This window comes from Salvelinus alpinus, chromosome 25 (assembly GCF_045679555.1).
Source record: "Salvelinus alpinus chromosome 25, SLU_Salpinus.1, whole genome shotgun sequence".
Taxonomy (NCBI): domain Eukaryota; kingdom Metazoa; phylum Chordata; class Actinopteri; order Salmoniformes; family Salmonidae; genus Salvelinus; species Salvelinus alpinus.
Window position 1 is genome coordinate 10,161,950 of NC_092110.1, and position 16,501 is coordinate 10,178,450.

Below are 16,501 nucleotides of genomic sequence, written 5' to 3' on the forward strand. Positions count from 1 at the left end.
CCACTCCAGGATTATAGAGCAGGGCTGTGACTGCAACACAGTTAACCTAATTGTTCCCCCTAGGTGGACGCGACAGACTCGAGCTATCCATCTGTTAACACTTGTGTGCACTACCTGAAGCTGCCAGAGTATTCCTCTGAAGACATCATGAGAGAGCGCCTCCTAGCGGCTACCATGGAGAAGGGCTTCCACCTCAACTGAGCATGCTCCGTCTGCCCCATTATGACTGACCAACCCCCCCCTGCTGGTGAAGCCTGTTGTGTTTTGTTGCAGAAAAAGAAACAAGCTGTGCTCTCTGAGATCTCTCCCCCCTCCTCCCAACCCCACATCTCCCCCCCGTCCTGTCCTTTCCCCCTGAAAAACAGTCCCATGTTAACTCAATAGCTAGTGATACAGATAAAACCAGGGGCGCCCCCCCCACCTTCCCTCTCCTCCGACCCACCTGCTTACTTGTCACAGCTCCCTCCCCAGGGCACTCTGCTGCTTTAAGGGCTTGAGCAACTGGAAGACGGGGCAGACAGTTTCCTCATGTTCTACAGTGTTTACTATCTCTCTCTCTCATACTTTGGCTGTGAGCATCTGTGTACAAGTTCTCTGTAGTTTTGGGGTTTTCAGATTGCCATCACCCGGCTGTCAACCTCCTTCCTTTCCCTGCGTCATGTGAGGGGAGAAGGGCAGCTGCTTCTGTAGAGCTAACTGTAGAGTGTTTGGGCATTTCCTTACCAGGTTGTTTTACTAGTGCCTGCGTTGTTTGAATATTAGGATTACCTTGTTCCTTTTACTTCATCTAACATCATACAATCATGATGCACATGCTTATTATTTTTCCTTTCGTTACTGTGTGTATTTTGGTGTTTATTGCCCTGCTATAAGGATCAAAGTCCCTGAGTGCATTTGTGTAATTTGATCAAAGCTAGAGACAAAAACACTGGTTCTGTGTGCAAGGCACATTTAAAAAGGAAAAAAAGCAAGCTATGCTTTCCCTTGTATTTTCTTTGTATATTATAAACATTTATTTAACTCAAGTTGCAGTTTGAAGTAAACAGATATTTTCAAATGTGTATGCTCCAAAAATAATCATTAAAATGTTTGCAAAGTATGAAGTCTTGTTTATTTACGTTTAAAAAAAAAAAGACCTGAATAACATGCTATGCACATTAAAGCTCCAAGGGAAGATGTATGTAATACCTCAGTTCAATCTATTACTATAGCTGCTGTATAAAAAGATACTTATTCTATACAATGGATTATTATTGATAAAGTCAAGTATGAAGTCCATAACTCATTTGGATGGCAATGTGTCCATTTTTTCCCCAAAGGGTAATACAGTGGCAAGAAAGTATGTGAACCCTTTGGAATTACCTGGATTTCTGTATAAAATTTTCTGAAAAATGTATTCCCAAGTTTAGCCTAACATTCTCCTGCAAAATGTCTTTATCTGTCTGACAATTGAAGCTCAACAGGACAACGACCCAAAAGTAAATCAACAACCGAAGAAAATACGCCTTCTGGAGTGGCCCAGTCAGAGTCCTGACCTCAACCCGATTTTTTTGATTTTTTTTTTTACCTCAAATGTTTGGTTGAGTTTATTGTTGCCAAAGGAGGGTCAACCGGTTATTAAATCCAAGGGTTCACATTCTTTTTCCACCCTACACTGAATGTTTACAGGGTGTGTTCAATAAAGACAAATGTGTTATTAGTTTAAGCACGCTGTGACTTAGATCACATTTTATGACAAATTTATGCAGAAATTCAGGTAATTCCAAAAAGTTCACATACTTTTTCTTGCCACTAGTCTTAGTTTGTTCAAACCATAGATCTAGATGGAGGTCTCTAGTGTCCAAAAGCCTGTTTTAGCATGGGCAGCTCATGGAGAACTCATCTTTGTATTTGTATAAGGTTATCTGTCTGCCAATTGAACTGATGGGCAGTGCCATTGAGGCTCTCCATTTTGAAGTAGTCAATTTTCTTCTTCACAATTGGCTGATCTCTCTTGATGATTTCAATAGGGTCACCAGGAGGAATCATCCAAAGAAGTTGAAAGTCTCACCCAGTTGACTACATTAAAATGGTGGAAGCTCTCAATGGAGTTGCCCATGCTAATACGGCCTGTGACACTAGCGGCCTCCATCATTCTCTAGGGGGCACCGCCCTTGAACTTTCACCACTTTGAAGTGGTGACCTGGATGGAATTATGTGAAGGAAAACTTCACCCAAAAAACAATATTTTGGTACTTATTTCATTGTTGACATGTTTTGCTTGTCAGCAATCAAGTTTAAGTTCTGCAACTTTCGTGCCACGTTTAAAACAACTGGGAACTCAGGAATTTCGGACTTCAGTGCGTTAAAAACAAAAAGGGGTTCCAACTGGAGAAAAATCTATTTGAACGGTCATCCAACTCGGGAACTCTGGCCTTTTTCTAGAGCTCTGACACCATGGTTTGACCTCGTATTTTTCAATGTGGCATTAAAATACAGAAATCATCCCTGTATGGTGCAAAATGCATCATATGGGGATGGTTTGAAAGTTACAAATCTTAACTTGATTGCTGACAAGCAAAACATTTTGGGACTATGTCAGCAATGGACTAATGAAACAAATATCAAAATATCGTTTTTGGGTGGTTTTCCTTCAAGGATCATATAATTCCTTTCAGGTTACCAGGAGGAATCAGCCAATTAATTATACTTGTGAGAAGACATTCCATAACTGCAGGTGTCAGTAAATCGCCAACCTCTGCTTTATTCCTGTTCAAACAACACACTCTAGGTGGCAGTGTGCACCCTTTCAGTTTCCCAACTCATAGAAGAAAATTGAGTACTTCATTATGGAGATGGCCTTAATGGCGCTGACCGTGCTCTTAAAGACGTCATAATTGGACAGATACAATGATGCAATGTCTAAGTCTATGGTTCAAACAACTGCTCAATGTGCCTCAGCCATCTTGTCCAGAGCAAGTAGAGGTGCCAGGATGCGGTTCTTGTTGGTCTCCACTATGTGTCCATTCTGGATAATCTCATCAATGATGATGTGCACTTTATCCAGGTTGAACATGATCTGAGCTGGAGTTAAGGTCATTAAATCATCTATAAGTCAATATTGAATACTCATTTATTCCCTATCACAGTGTAAAGGAGGGTATTTGTTTACCCCGCTCAATGAGCACTCTCCATTAGTAAGAATGATATCTCTGGCTACACCATTAACATGTCACTGGTCAGGTTGAACAACTTTGACAACTTAACAGTGAACCGTTAACACCACTGACTAGTTGCATTCCAATTCTTATGACTGGTCTGACCCCGGCTAGTCTGAAATCCCACTGAGCCCAGACTCAGACAATGACAGTAGTCTTCATCAGTCTGTGCAGTGCCATACTAAATGCCAGGGCTGGAATGGCACTGTTGGCAAGCCACATGAAAAGCACCTAATGCGAAGGTGGACAGGCAGACAGCCCCTGCTTCTGTTTCAATGACTTGTTTCCTCAAACTGATTAAAACAAGTTATAATAATTTGTAAAGGATACATCCAATTCACTCTGTTAGGAGAGAAAAACAATTTACTTTTCTAACGAGGAACGATCAGTTTAGAGTAATGTGTTTTTGTCCCAGAAAATACTGACCTTTAAAATGCTATGCATAGGTGGTTGGATAGTTAACGTGAAGTAAATCTAGTATACAACAAGAATGTGCTGAAGTAGAGAATAAAAAGACTGAACTCACCACACGACTAAAGTACTTGTCAAGAACCTCAACAAAGTTGTGTACCAGCTCATAGATTGACAGCTCATTCTGTGGGAAAGAAGGACATCCCACACCATGAATCATGTATAATCACAATAATACAATCTCAACCTTAATCTGTTAACACTAATACTTGTACACTTATAACAGTGAAATGATGAACTCACCTCAGTGTCACTGATACCAACAACTATGAAGAGAGCAGCATACTGTCGATACACTAGTTTGAAGTCCTTGTATTCCACAAAAGAGCACTAGATAGAATACAATAGTTAGTTGAATGTGAATTCCAAGATGAGCTCAGTGGCACACTAACTCAGCATGAAGAATACCATAAATACAAACAAAAATGTTTAGCATGACAATGAGTGGCAAGGACTGGAATTATCGCTAAACAGACTGATAACAGACTAGGTTATGTCTAGGTAATTTCTACTAGATTTCATTCTGTCCTGTATTGTCTTGTCTAACCCCCCAGTTATGCATTGTCTTGTCTAACCCCCCAGTTATGCATTGTCTTCTCACTGTTGTGTTATACACGTGAAAGTAAACAAAACCCCCAAAAAAATTCTAATAATGTGATTGAGAGAGACCTCTTCTTTTTTGCGTGACAGGCATCTCTTGACAACATCAGTCTCCAGAGAAGGCCTCTTCTCAATGTCCACCTGCTCATAATACTTAGACAGGCGGGTCTGGCCCTGCTTGTTAACCATCAGAAGGAACTTGATCATTGTGATCTCTAAATCCAGTGTATCTGCAAAACAGGAAATAATTATATAAATGGTGTCATTGCAAATCATGCGCAAAGTCTTTGTGTAATACCCCCTTTTTTTTGTTTATGCATCTGTAACTGATCAGTTAACTACATATCCCATTCAGCAGTCAGAAGGACTATGGCCAAGCTAAACTAACAGTCAAGATCCCCAATCTGCAGTCAGCAAACAATGCAGTCAGCAACATAGTGCTGGATATGAGATGGCTCCCTGAGTCATGCAAACAAACCCTGATAGAATCCTATTTCTATTATTGATCTGGTTCACAATGTGTCTGTGCTGTACAGACTAACTGTATACACGCATGCCCGGCCTAATGTATTTGGATGACCCCAAAAAAAAGAAAAAGGTGAGTATGTCCCACCATGCAGCGCGGGACAATTCTCTCTCCCACCCCCGGCAGTAAGGAGGCTTTCATATCCAACTCCAAGGATTGGACTAATGGCGGCCAACAAATCTTTACGCTGAGAGTAAATCCAAAACAGCCCTGTCTCACTACAACCGCATAGCCATTTCAGTGAAAGGCATCGTCAAATTCATACGGGAACACTGATCTGAAAAGGGGGAGGGGAGGCGAATTCAAGCAGCAAATTGTGCTGGGACTTTCCTCTTCTTAAAAATGGATGAACACCCCGGCGGAGGAGTTGGAATGGCCGCCTCAAGACAGCAGCAGGGGAATAACAACGTTAATCCCCAAATCGGTAGTGGAGGTGGCTCAGGGATGGGGCAGCAGCAAGACGACATACCACGGCCACAGCAATATACCATCCCCGGTATTTTACATTACATCCAGCACGAATGGGCCCGATTCGAAATGGAGAGAGCTCATTGGGAAGTGGAGAGGGCCGAACTTCAGGTAGCTATTAGCATACTAACGTTAGCTCAGCCAACTAACTGTAACACAGAAGCTTGAGCAACAATTCATTTTGCCTGGATAGTGTGCAACTTTTGTTTTAGCCACTTTGCATCCAATGACCATGCTTCGATAGCAAGTGAACGTCCTACTATAGTGTGTCCAGTTAGATAACAAATAGTTAGCCACGGGAATCAGTTAACTGGCTGGATAACATTAGCTTAGCACCGGCTGACAAATGCTGGCTAGATAGTATGTGATAAAGTGGAACATCAAGTTGATTTGTTTGCAATGTCTTACCCGTAGTTTTATGAATACCGTTCACTCTTGCTGCTGTGCTACTTATTTAGTCGTTTCATTTTAGAGAGTCGTTGAAATACAGAAGGCTCTAATCAAACCGAATCCAGCTGACTGTCAACTAATCTCTGAGAGCAGCCATTTTGGTTTGGTCATTATGGCGACAACTTGGCTGGGTCCTCTTGAGTCACCGACAGGCTAGCCGATGTTGGCTAGTTAACTAAAACATATTGAAAAGGGATACATCCCATATTGTTGATCATATAAAGTCTGCAATCTTTTTAACTTAAAGTTTTTTTTAAATAAATAAATAAATAAAAAATAAACATGTAGTCTGATGCCATTTGGATGGTTTGTGCATGTTGTTAGCAAGCTAACATAAACAAAGTTAGCTAGCTAGCTAACTGTCACAAGGCCCCAGACACAGTCTGACACACTGCACTGTCATTTACGATCGAACAAGTAAAACAATTCGCTTTAGGCTTAGTCAGCAATCTAGCTACATAACTTTTAGAATTCACTTTTGTGTCACAGATGTGATCTTGGTCAATTTAATGAAGTTTTTCCGTTGTGGTTTATTTTATGACATTTTGACATGTTTTATAAAATGACATCAGCTAACGTTATCTGACCTGTCGAGACTACCTGGCAGTCTTGCAGATATGAAAGTGAATGTTGTGATTGTATTAAGAAATGTGGAGGTGTTGAAATGCAAGCAGTGCCAGAGAGAGTATAGTACTTGTATTGTTTGAACACACCCCACTCCAGACAGTTGAAGTGGGACCGAGAGACTGAAAAACAGCTTCTATCTCAAGGCCATCAGTTAAACAGCCATCACTAACATAGAGAGGCTGCTGCCAACATGCAGGCTCACATCTCTGCCCACTTAAATAAATGGACTTAATAAAGGTGTCACTTTAAATAACACCACTTTAATAATGTTTACATATCCTACATTACTCATCTCATATGTATATACTGTATTCTATACCATCTACTGCATCTTGCCTATGCCGCACGCCATTGCTAATCCTTATAAGTATATGTACATATTCTATTCATCCCTTTACATTTGTGTGTGTATAAGGTAGTTGTTGTGAATTTGTTAGATTACTGTTAGATATTACTGCATAGTCGGAACTAGAAGCACAAGCATTTCGCTACACTCACATTAACATCTGCTAACCATGTGTATGCGACCAATAAGATTTGATTTGATTTTGATTTGAGTGGTGGCAGATGGGAGGTTGACTCCCCCTGTACTGACTTGCTCAGTGACACATACCTTCAGCATGACTCTCACTCTGCACACTGATTCAAGGCCTACCAGTCAATAGATTGGAATGGATATAAGGCTGCACAGGCTTCTGCATCCCTGTAGCCACGGTCTGTCTGTGCCCCCCCCCCCCCCCCCCCCCAGGACTAGTGAAGCGACAACTAGATGTCATGACCCTGTAGAGAATTGATTGTCTCACTAGATGGCCAGAAAATGTGCAAGTTTTAGTTATGTTAGGGTTCATGTACAGTAACAAAAATATCTTTATATATATGTATTCACAGATTTTTCATTATTTTTACTGTTTTCTACATTGTAGAATACATAGTAGTGAAGACAACAATGCTATGAAATAACAAATATGGAATCATGTAGTAAAAAGTGTTAAACCAAAATATTAGGTTCTTCAAAGTAGCCAACCTTTGCCTTGACAGCGTTGCAAATCCTTGGCATTTCTCTCAACCAGCTTCACCTGGAATGCTTTTCCAACTGTCTTGAAGGAGTTCCCACATAGGCTGCTTTTCCTTCACTCTGCGGTCCAACTCATCCCAAACTATCTCAATTAGGTTGTCGGATGATTGTGGAGGCCAGGTCATCTGATGCAGCGCTCCATCACTCTCCTTCTTGGTCAAATAGCCCTTACACAGCCTGGAGGTGTGTTGGGTCATTGTCCTGTTGAAAACAAATGATAGTCCCACTAAGCACAAACCAGATGGGATGGCGTATCGCTGCAGAATACTGTGGTAGCCATGCTGGTTAAGTGTTCCTTGAATTCTAAATATCACAGACAGTGTCACCAGCAAAGCTCCATCACACCTCCTCCTCCATGCTTCACGGTGGGAACCACACATGTGGAAATCATCCGTTCACCAACTCGGAGTCTCACAAAGACACGGTGGTTGGAACCAAAAATCTCAAATTTGGACTCATAATGAAGGAAAGAAATTCCACAAATTAACCTGTTAATTGAAATGCATTCTAGGTGACTAACTCATGAAGCTGGTTGAGAGAATGCCAAAAGTGTGCGAAGCTGTCATCAAGGCAACGGGTGGCTACTTTGAAGAATCTAAAATATAAATATATTTAGATTTGTTTAACACTAATTTTGGGTTACTACATGATTCCATATGTGTTATTTCAAAGTGTTGATGTCTTCACTATTATTCTACAATGTAGAAAATTGTACAAATAAAGAAAAACCCTTGAAGGTGTGTCAACTTTTGACTGGTACTGTGTGTGTGTTGTATGTATGTATTTTACAGTTAGGCCCTATTTGAAGATCAATATGATAGTTACTTGTTTTGTCAACAGAAATAACTAGTATGACCTGCCTAATTTGCCATAACAAGATGCTGTAATATTGTTCAACTTTGTATTGATAAAACAACATGCATTTTACATTAATGAAGCAAGCCTAGATTATTTTGGTCAGCTGCACCTCCTATTGGGTGAGTTGCTTTGCGATTCATCCACATCAATCAGGGCAGTCAGCCCTGTTAGCACAAATCACACCAAGCCTGGAAATAAACGCTATCTGGGTTAAATCTAACTTTATAGGTCACTAAGAATGCCAGGGCATATTTAGAACCATTCTTATGCGCTCTGCTCTTCCTTTGCCCTGGCTGTAGAAGACAGACAGAGGAATGGCAGCCTGACCGAGCCCTTTTCTTTCTGTTTAGAATCTGTCTGTGGAAATAAAGAATATAATTATTAACACGGAGAGGCAGTGACTGTTGTATTTGGGTTTTATTTTTTGTATGTTGAGGCTGAGTGTTTTACCACAAGTAAAGTTTGACAGGATTGGTGTTTGTTATCCTACTGATACAATGTATTTGTTTTCATTATGGATCCCCATTACAGCTACTCTTCCTGGGGTCCAGCAACATAAGACAGTTACATACAGTATTAAAATGACATTACATTTCATACCACTCCACCACCACATATTACAATACAACATCCATGTGCACATGTGTGTAGAGTGTGTGTCTGTGTCTCTTCACACTTACATAAAAAAAAAATATATACTGCTTGCTTCAGTTACCTGATGTGGATGTAGCCATGGCACTGTGTAGTACTGTGCGTCTCCCATAGACTGTTCTGTTCACCTCCCATAGTCTGTATGTATGGGTGTCTGAGCTGTGTGCTAGTAGTTTAAACAGACAGCTTGGTGCATTCAGCGTGTCAACACTTCTTACAAAAACAAGTAGTGATGAAGTGAATCTCTCCTCCACTTTGAGCCATGAGAGATTTACATGCATATCATTAATGTTAGCTCTCCATGTACATTTAAGAGCCAACCGTGCTGCCCTGTTCTGAGCCAATTGTAATTTTCCGAGGCCCCTGTTTGTGGCACCTGACCACACGACTGAACAGTAGTCCAGGTGTGACAACTAGAGCCTGTAGGACTTTGTTGATAGTGTTGTTAAAAAGGCAGGGTAGCACTTTTTATTATGGGCACACTTCTCCCCATCTTAGCTACTGTTGTATCAACACGTTTTGACCATGACAGTTTACAATCCAGGGTCACCTCAACTTGCTAAATGTCCACATTATTTATTACAAGATTTAGTTGAGGTATTATTATTCCTTGCCACCCATTCTGAAACTAACTGCAGCTCTTTGTTAAGTGTAGTAGCTGACGTGTATCGTGTTGAGTCATCCGTATACATAGCCACACTGGCTTTACTCAAGGCCAGCGGTCATTAGTAAAGATTGAAAAATGTAAGGGGCCTAGACAGCTGCCCTGGGGAATTCCTGATTGTACCTGGATTATGTTGGAGAGGCTTCCATTTAAAGAACACCCTCTGTGTTCTGTTAGACAGGTAACTCTTTATCCACGATATAAGAGGGGGTGTAAAGCCATAACACATATGTTTTTCCTTCAGCAGATTATGATCGATAATGTCAAAAGCCACACTGAAGTCTAACAAAACAGCTGTTGCTATCTTTTTATTATAATTTCTCTCAGCCAATCATCAGTCATTTGTGTATGTGCTGTGCTTGTTGAATGTCCTTCCCTATAAGCGTGCTGAAAGTCTGTCAATTTGTTTACAGTAAAATAGCATTGAATCTGGTCAAACACAAATGTTTCCCCAATGTAGTTCTATCTTGTTGAAATTGAAATCACTAACTCAATGTAGGCCTATGTTCATAGTGTGTGTGTGCAGTCAGTGTCTTATTCACATCATTCTTTCATTGTGCTTGATTTGGTGGTCATTTTCCACTAGGCCTCAGGTGTTTCCTTAGGACTGGTGCACTACTATATCAATACTCTCTATCCCTAAAACATCTGTGCTAATTAGACCACTGAAATGTTCTTCCACAGGTCTTTCTTGATTATACATAACATCTGTAGGTAGATGAGCTGAAAATAGCGGTTCCACTTAATAGTCTACCTTGGCTGCTGAAAACGGTCCGAACTGTGAAAACATTTGACAGTTTCTGACATTTTTTATGTTTAAAAAAAAATATTTCCTCTATTTAACTAGGCAAGTCAGTTAAGAACAAATCCTTGATAGCTCGAGGATTCGATCTAGCATCCTTTCGGTTACTGGCCCAACGCTCTAACCACTAGGCTACCTGCCGCCATGGTTGTGAAACCTTGATTGAAATTATGATTTCACTGATTGTACTCTTTTTATTAGTTGATTATTGAAGAAAGATGGCTTGTACACTAAGCCACATAAACAAGTAGACAGACAGGCAAATCTAAAATACAGTCCTAAATGTATCCAAGTGTGTGAATAGGCCTAAGCAGTGTTCCTTTGCAGTGAAGTGGTAGGTATATGTTATGTCGGTGATGACAAAGCTCTAAAAGTCGGCCATTATTTTTGCACCCATTTACAGGACAGCTGTACAGCGGGTAATGTGTCGTGAGTAGGCCATGTCTATTCCTGCTCCAATACAGTCCATTACTTTGTCAGCCTGTTAATTTGGGTCTGTGAGCTCACTGTATCCCCAGACTGACCGTTACACATCTCAACCCTGTGACCTCACACGTACGTAGCAGCTAGGCCAATACTGGCTTTGCTAGCTGCACTGGGATTGGTCCGAGGGCGGTGTTGCAAGGGTGGTCTGAGGGCAGGGGGGATTTCCACAGCTTTTAGCAGAAGTGCTTTAACAGGAATTAGGACCATTGCGGCGATTTGATCTCTGATAGTGTACTTACTGTATTTGGATGGGCTGGGAATTTCCAGAGACCTCACGATACGATATTATCACGGTACTTAGGTGACGATACGATATGTATTGTGATTGGATGTTCTAAAGATAATGCTCACTATAGAAGCACTACACCCCCTTGAACTTTTTTCACATTTTGTTGCAAGGCAAAGTGGGATTGAAATATATTTTAATTAATTATTTTTGTCAATGATCTCCCCAAAATACTCCATCAAAGTGAAAAGGTAATTCTACAAATGAATACAAATTCAATTACTAAAATATATATTTTTTGCATAAGTATTCATCCCCTTTGTTTTGGGAAGCCTAAATTAGTTCCGAAGTAACATTTGGCTTAAAAAATCATGTAAGTTATATGAACTCACTCTGTGTGAAATAATAGTTGACACTATTTTTGAATGACTACCTGATTGAGGGGTTGGGTTAAATGTCTTTCCCCTTCCTCTGTCCCCCATACATACATCAAGTATTACATTTCATGCACAGATTCAACTGCAAAGACCAGGGAGCTTTTATAAAAGCCTCATGAAGAAGGGCAGTGATTGGTAGATGGGTAAAAATAACAAATCAGACATTGACTATATCTTGAAGCACAGTCAATTTAATAATTATGCTGCGGATGATTTATTAAAAAACCACCCAGACACATCAAAAATGCAGTTGTCCTTCTGAACTGAGCTGCAGGATGGGAAGGAAACTGCAAAGGGATGTCACCATGAGGCCATTGGTGATTTGAAAACGGCTACAGAGTTCAGTGGCTGTGATGGGGGGGAAAACTGAGGATGTATCAACAACATTGTAGTGACTCCACAATAATGACCTAAAAGAAGAATAAAAAATATACAGAATAAAAGTATTTCAAAACATGCATATGTATGCAACAAGGCACTATAGTAATACTGCAAAAAAAACACTGCAAAGGAATACACTTTTTGGCCTAAATGCCAAGCCTTCTGTTTGGGGCAAATCCAACACATCACTGAGTAACTGCTTCCTTGTATGGGTATGCTTGACATCGGCAAAGACTGGTGAGTTTTTCAGGATAAAAAGAAACGGGGTGGAGTTTAAGCACAGGCAAAATCCTAGAGGAAAACCTGGTTCAGTCTGCTTTACACCAGATACTGGGAGATGAATTCACCTTTTAGCAGAACAATAACTTTAAACACAAGGTCAATCTAAACTGGAGTTGCTTACCAAGAAGACGGTGAATGTTCCTGAGTGGCCAAGTTACAGTTTTGACACAAATTGACTTAAATCTATGGCAAGACTTGAAAGTCGCTGTCTAGCCATGATCCCCAACAACTTAAAGAGCTTGAAGAATTAAAAAAAAGAATAATGGGAAAATATTGATACTTACCCAACAAGACTTACAGCTGTAGTTGGTGATTCTAACATGTATTGACTCAGGGGGGTGAAAACTGATCTAATCAAGATATATTACTGTTTTATTTTTCATTCATCTTCTAGGAAAAACTTAAATTATTCCACTTTGACAATAGAGTATTTTGTGTAGATCGTTGCCAGAAAATGACAATTAAATCCATTTTAATCCCACTTTGTAACACAATAAAATGTGAAGACATCCACAGAGTGTGTAGACTTTCTGTAAGCACAGTATGTCTGCTGCAGAGAGACGATGGAGCATGAGAAAACGAGTGTTGATCAGTCAAGAAAATAAAAGTGCTGAAAACATGTTGACTCGCTAGTTAAAAAGAAGATGGAGAACAAGCTATAGGACGAAAAATACCAGAGTTGTGGCGCAGGTACAGCCAACTAGTGCTAATTAACGCTACCTAACAAAAGCATACAGTACCAGTATAGAGTTTGGACACCTACTCATTCAAGGGTTTTTCTTAATATTTACTGTTTTTACACCACCTCCTCCATGCTTCACGGTGGAAACCACACATGCTGAGATCCATCAGTTCACCTACTCTGCGTCTCACAAAGACACGGCGGCCAAAAATCTCAAATTTGGACTCCTCAGACCAAAGGACAGATTTCCACCGGTCTAATGTCCATTGCTCATGTTTCTTGGCCCAAGCAAGTCTCTTCTTATTATTGGTGTCCTTTAGTAGTGGTTTCTTTGCAGCAATTAGACCACGAAGGCCTGATTTACACAGTCTCCTCTGAACAGTTGATGTTGAGATGTGTCTGTTACTTGAACTCTGAAGCATTTATTTGGGCTGCAATTTCTGAGGCTGGTAACTCCTAGTGAACGTATCCTCTTCAGTAGAGGTAACACTGGGTCTTCCTTTCCTGTGGCGGTCCTCATGAGAGGCAGTTTCATCATAGCGCTTGATGGGTTTTGCGACTGCACTTGAAGAAACCTTCAAAGTTCTTGAAATTTTCCAGATTGACTGACCTTCATGTTTTAAAGTAATGGACTGTTGTTTATCTTTGCTTATTTGAGCTGTTCTTGCCATAATATGGACTTGGTCTGTTAGCCCTATTTGGTATCTTCTGTATACCACCCCTAACTTGTCACAACACAAATGATTGGCTCAAATGCATTAAGAAGGAAAGAAATTCCACAAATGATCTTTTAACACGGCACACCTGTTAATTGAAATGCATTCCAGGTAACTAGCTCATGAATTCTAATTGATTTAACCTTTATTTAACTATGCAAGTAAATTAAGAACAAATACTTATTTACAATGACGACTTACCCCGACCAAACCCGGACGACGCTGGGCCAATTGTGCGCCACCCTATGGGATTCCCAATCACGACCAGATGTGATGCAGCCTGGAAGCTGGTTGAGAGAATGCCAAGAGTGTGCAAAGCTGTCATCAAGGCAAAGGGTGGCTATATTTGTTTAACACTTTTTTGGTTACTACATGATTCCATATGTGTTATTTCATAGTGTTGATGTCTTCACTATTATTCTACAATGTAGAAAATAGTAAAACTAAAGAAAAACCCTGAAATGAGTAGGTATGTCCAAGCTTTTGACTGGTACTGTATATATTTGTTTGCGATACTTGGAGTCAAAGTATCTAAATAATATTGTGTTAAGTAATGAACGATCCCCCCCCATCACTAGCCTATATTCGTCAGGCTTGCCACTCTGCCTGCACTCCTATAAGAGATATTGAAGTGAAGTTAACAAATAGCTCAATTAGTAGTAATGTAGTATTCCCGACATTAAAGAGCGACTGCGCTTAAAAAGCAACTTGTCATTTTGGAAACGGCTTATGTGGCATCTGAGTTAACCTTCCGAACGCACTGTAAATGTTTTTCAGACCCCTTGACTTTTTCCACATTTTGTTACGTTGCAGCCTTATTCTAAAATGGATTAAATTGTCCCCCCCTCAATCTACACACACTACCCCATAATGACCAAGCAAAAACAGGTTTTTAGAATTTTTTGCAAATGTATAAATAAAATTAAAAACTGATCACATTTACATAAAAATTCTGACCTTTTACTCAGTACTTTGTTGAAGCACCTTTGGCAGCAATTACAGCCTCGAGTCTTCTTGGGTACAACGCTACAAGCTTGGCACACATGTACTTGGGGAGTTTCCCCCATTCTTCTCTGCAGATCCTCTCAAGCTCTGTCAGGTTGGATGGGGAGCTTCACTGCAGAGCTATTTTCAGGTCTCCAGAGATGTTCGACTTGTCCCGAAGCCACTTCTGGCTTATCTTGGCTGTGTGCTTAGGGTCATTGTCCCATTGGAAGGTGAACCTTCGCCTCAGTCTGAGGTCCTGAGTGCTCTGGAGCAAGTTTTCATCAAGTATCTCTCTGTACTTTGCTCTGTTTATCTTTCCCTCAATCTGGACTATTCTCCCAGTCCCTCCTGCTGAAAAACATCCCCACAGCATGATGCTGCCACCACCATGCTTCACTGTAGGGATGGTGCCAGGTTTCCTCCAGATGTGATGCTTGGCATTCAGGCCAAAGAGTTCAATCTAGGTTTCGTCAGACCAGAGAATCTTGTTTGTCATGGTCTGGGAGTCTTTAGGTGTCTTTTTTGCTTTGACATGCACTGTCAACTGTGGGACCTTATATAGACAGGTGTGCCTTTTGTAAATCATGTCCAATCAATTGAATTTACCACAGGGGGACTCCAAGTTGTAGAAACATCTCAAGGAGGTTCACTGGAAACAGGATGCATCTGCGCTCAATTTCAAGTCTCATAGCAAAGGGTCTGAATACTTATGTAAATATGGTATTTGTTTTTTATTTTTAATCAATGTGCAAACATTTCTAAACCGGTTTTCGCTTTGTCATTATGGAGTATTGTGTATAGATTGATGAGTAAACAATATATATTTAATTCATTTTAGAATAAGGCTGTAACATAATAACATGTGGACAAAGTCAAAGGGTTTGAATACTTTCCAAATGCACTGTATTCTAGTGTCAATGTACTACAAAGTGTACAGTTGGTTTGACATTTGATATCCCTATGTTGCTTGTTAGGGGACCGTCAGTAAATTACACAATGTACATGGAACAATATTTTAAGTGGTCAATAGCTCCAAAATTCTATGAGTGATCCTCAAACCAACTATACATTTTAGAAATTCATATGCAAATATTGAAACCATTTAATGAGACAACTAAAAGATGTGCAACATGAAAATATTGTCCATTTACATTGTGTAATTTATTGACTGTCCCAAACTAGCCCCAGAGAAAGACTAGACAATGTCAAACCAAATTTGCCACTGTCTTACACCAGCTGGCTGAAGCTAATTGGCGAAAGAAGTTAGCGAGCACTAGCTAGACTAGGTGACTTCAAGACACAAGACCAGAGGTGTATTCATTACGTCTTGCAACGGTAACCTTTTACCTTTTTTAAGAACCAAACGGAAGCACAAAAAAAAGAAAATGGAATGAAATGGGGAGGGACCTACCTGATTTTGTCCAATAGAAACTTGTGTTGCAAAACATTTTCTGTTTGGAGTAAACGGTTTCTGTTGCAGAATCGCCATAATGAATACACCCCTGGTTAGGCTTTTTGAAGTTATCTAGGGTGAGTGACTGACTAACTGTGTATCGTTTTGGCAGAGTGGATGTACAAACGCTTGCCATGTGCGAACACACACACACACCCACATGAAACCACCCAAAGACGACTCTCTTTTGTATTCAGTCATGGCCGCTGCACATGTTAATGACCAAACCCAAAATGTTTAGTTGAATGTTGTAGCCAGCTGTATCTGCTGAGGTAGTAGCTAGTAGCATGCTTGTGTAACAGACTGCTACGTCCCCTGGCTGTTGAACTAGATCCAGTTTGTCCACAGAAAAAGACAAATGTAAACAGCTGTTCATTCAGCTGAAACTCCTCCTCCCTTTAGCCAACTTCAACTGGCCAGACCTGAGACCTCCCATGCTTATGGTCCCAGCAAGACCTTCAT

At 40.4% G+C, this 16,501-nt stretch overlaps 3 protein-coding genes across 12 annotated transcripts in view; 2 read left to right on the plus strand and 1 right to left on the minus strand.

Annotated features, from left to right (window-relative positions):
• Positions 1 to 1,099, plus strand: part of hectd1 (HECT domain containing 1) — a 28,069-nt gene extending 26,970 nt beyond the window's left edge. For all 7 annotated transcript variants that reach the window (XM_071365556.1, XM_071365551.1, XM_071365555.1 and 4 more), the window contains one exon: positions 64 to 1,099. In XM_071365556.1, the coding sequence (XP_071221657.1) occupies positions 64 to 201 (138 nt within the window). In that variant the 3' untranslated portion in view covers positions 202 to 1,099. The remainder of the gene's footprint in view (positions 1 to 63) is intronic.
• ap4s1 (adaptor related protein complex 4 subunit sigma 1) overlaps positions 1,087 to 16,501 on the minus strand; it is a 17,917-nt gene continuing 2,502 nt past the window's right edge. Inside the window, exons 1-6 of one of the 4 annotated variants that reach the window (XM_071365568.1) lie at positions 5,671 to 5,854; positions 4,338 to 4,498; positions 3,912 to 3,998; positions 3,724 to 3,792; positions 3,528 to 3,568; positions 1,087 to 3,058 (exon numbers count right to left, since the gene is read on the minus strand). In XM_071365568.1, coding sequence (XP_071221669.1) covers positions 2,995 to 3,058; positions 3,528 to 3,568; positions 3,724 to 3,792; positions 3,912 to 3,998; positions 4,338 to 4,475 — 399 coding nt within the window. In that variant the 5' untranslated portion in view covers positions 4,476 to 4,498; positions 5,671 to 5,854 and the 3' untranslated portion in view covers positions 1,087 to 2,994. Of the gene's footprint in view, positions 3,064 to 3,527; positions 3,569 to 3,723; positions 3,793 to 3,911; positions 3,999 to 4,337; positions 4,499 to 5,670; positions 5,855 to 16,501 lie in introns of those variants that run through there. The other 3 variants (XM_071365566.1, XM_071365567.1, XM_071365569.1) reach the window with 3 other exon arrangements.
• The window catches only part of strn3 (striatin, calmodulin binding protein 3), a 25,284-nt gene continuing 13,619 nt past the window's right edge, over positions 4,837 to 16,501 (plus strand). Inside the window, exon 1 of the mRNA XM_071365563.1 lies at positions 4,837 to 5,373. Coding sequence (XP_071221664.1) covers positions 5,137 to 5,373 — 237 coding nt within the window. The 5' untranslated portion in view covers positions 4,837 to 5,136. The remainder of the gene's footprint in view (positions 5,374 to 16,501) is intronic.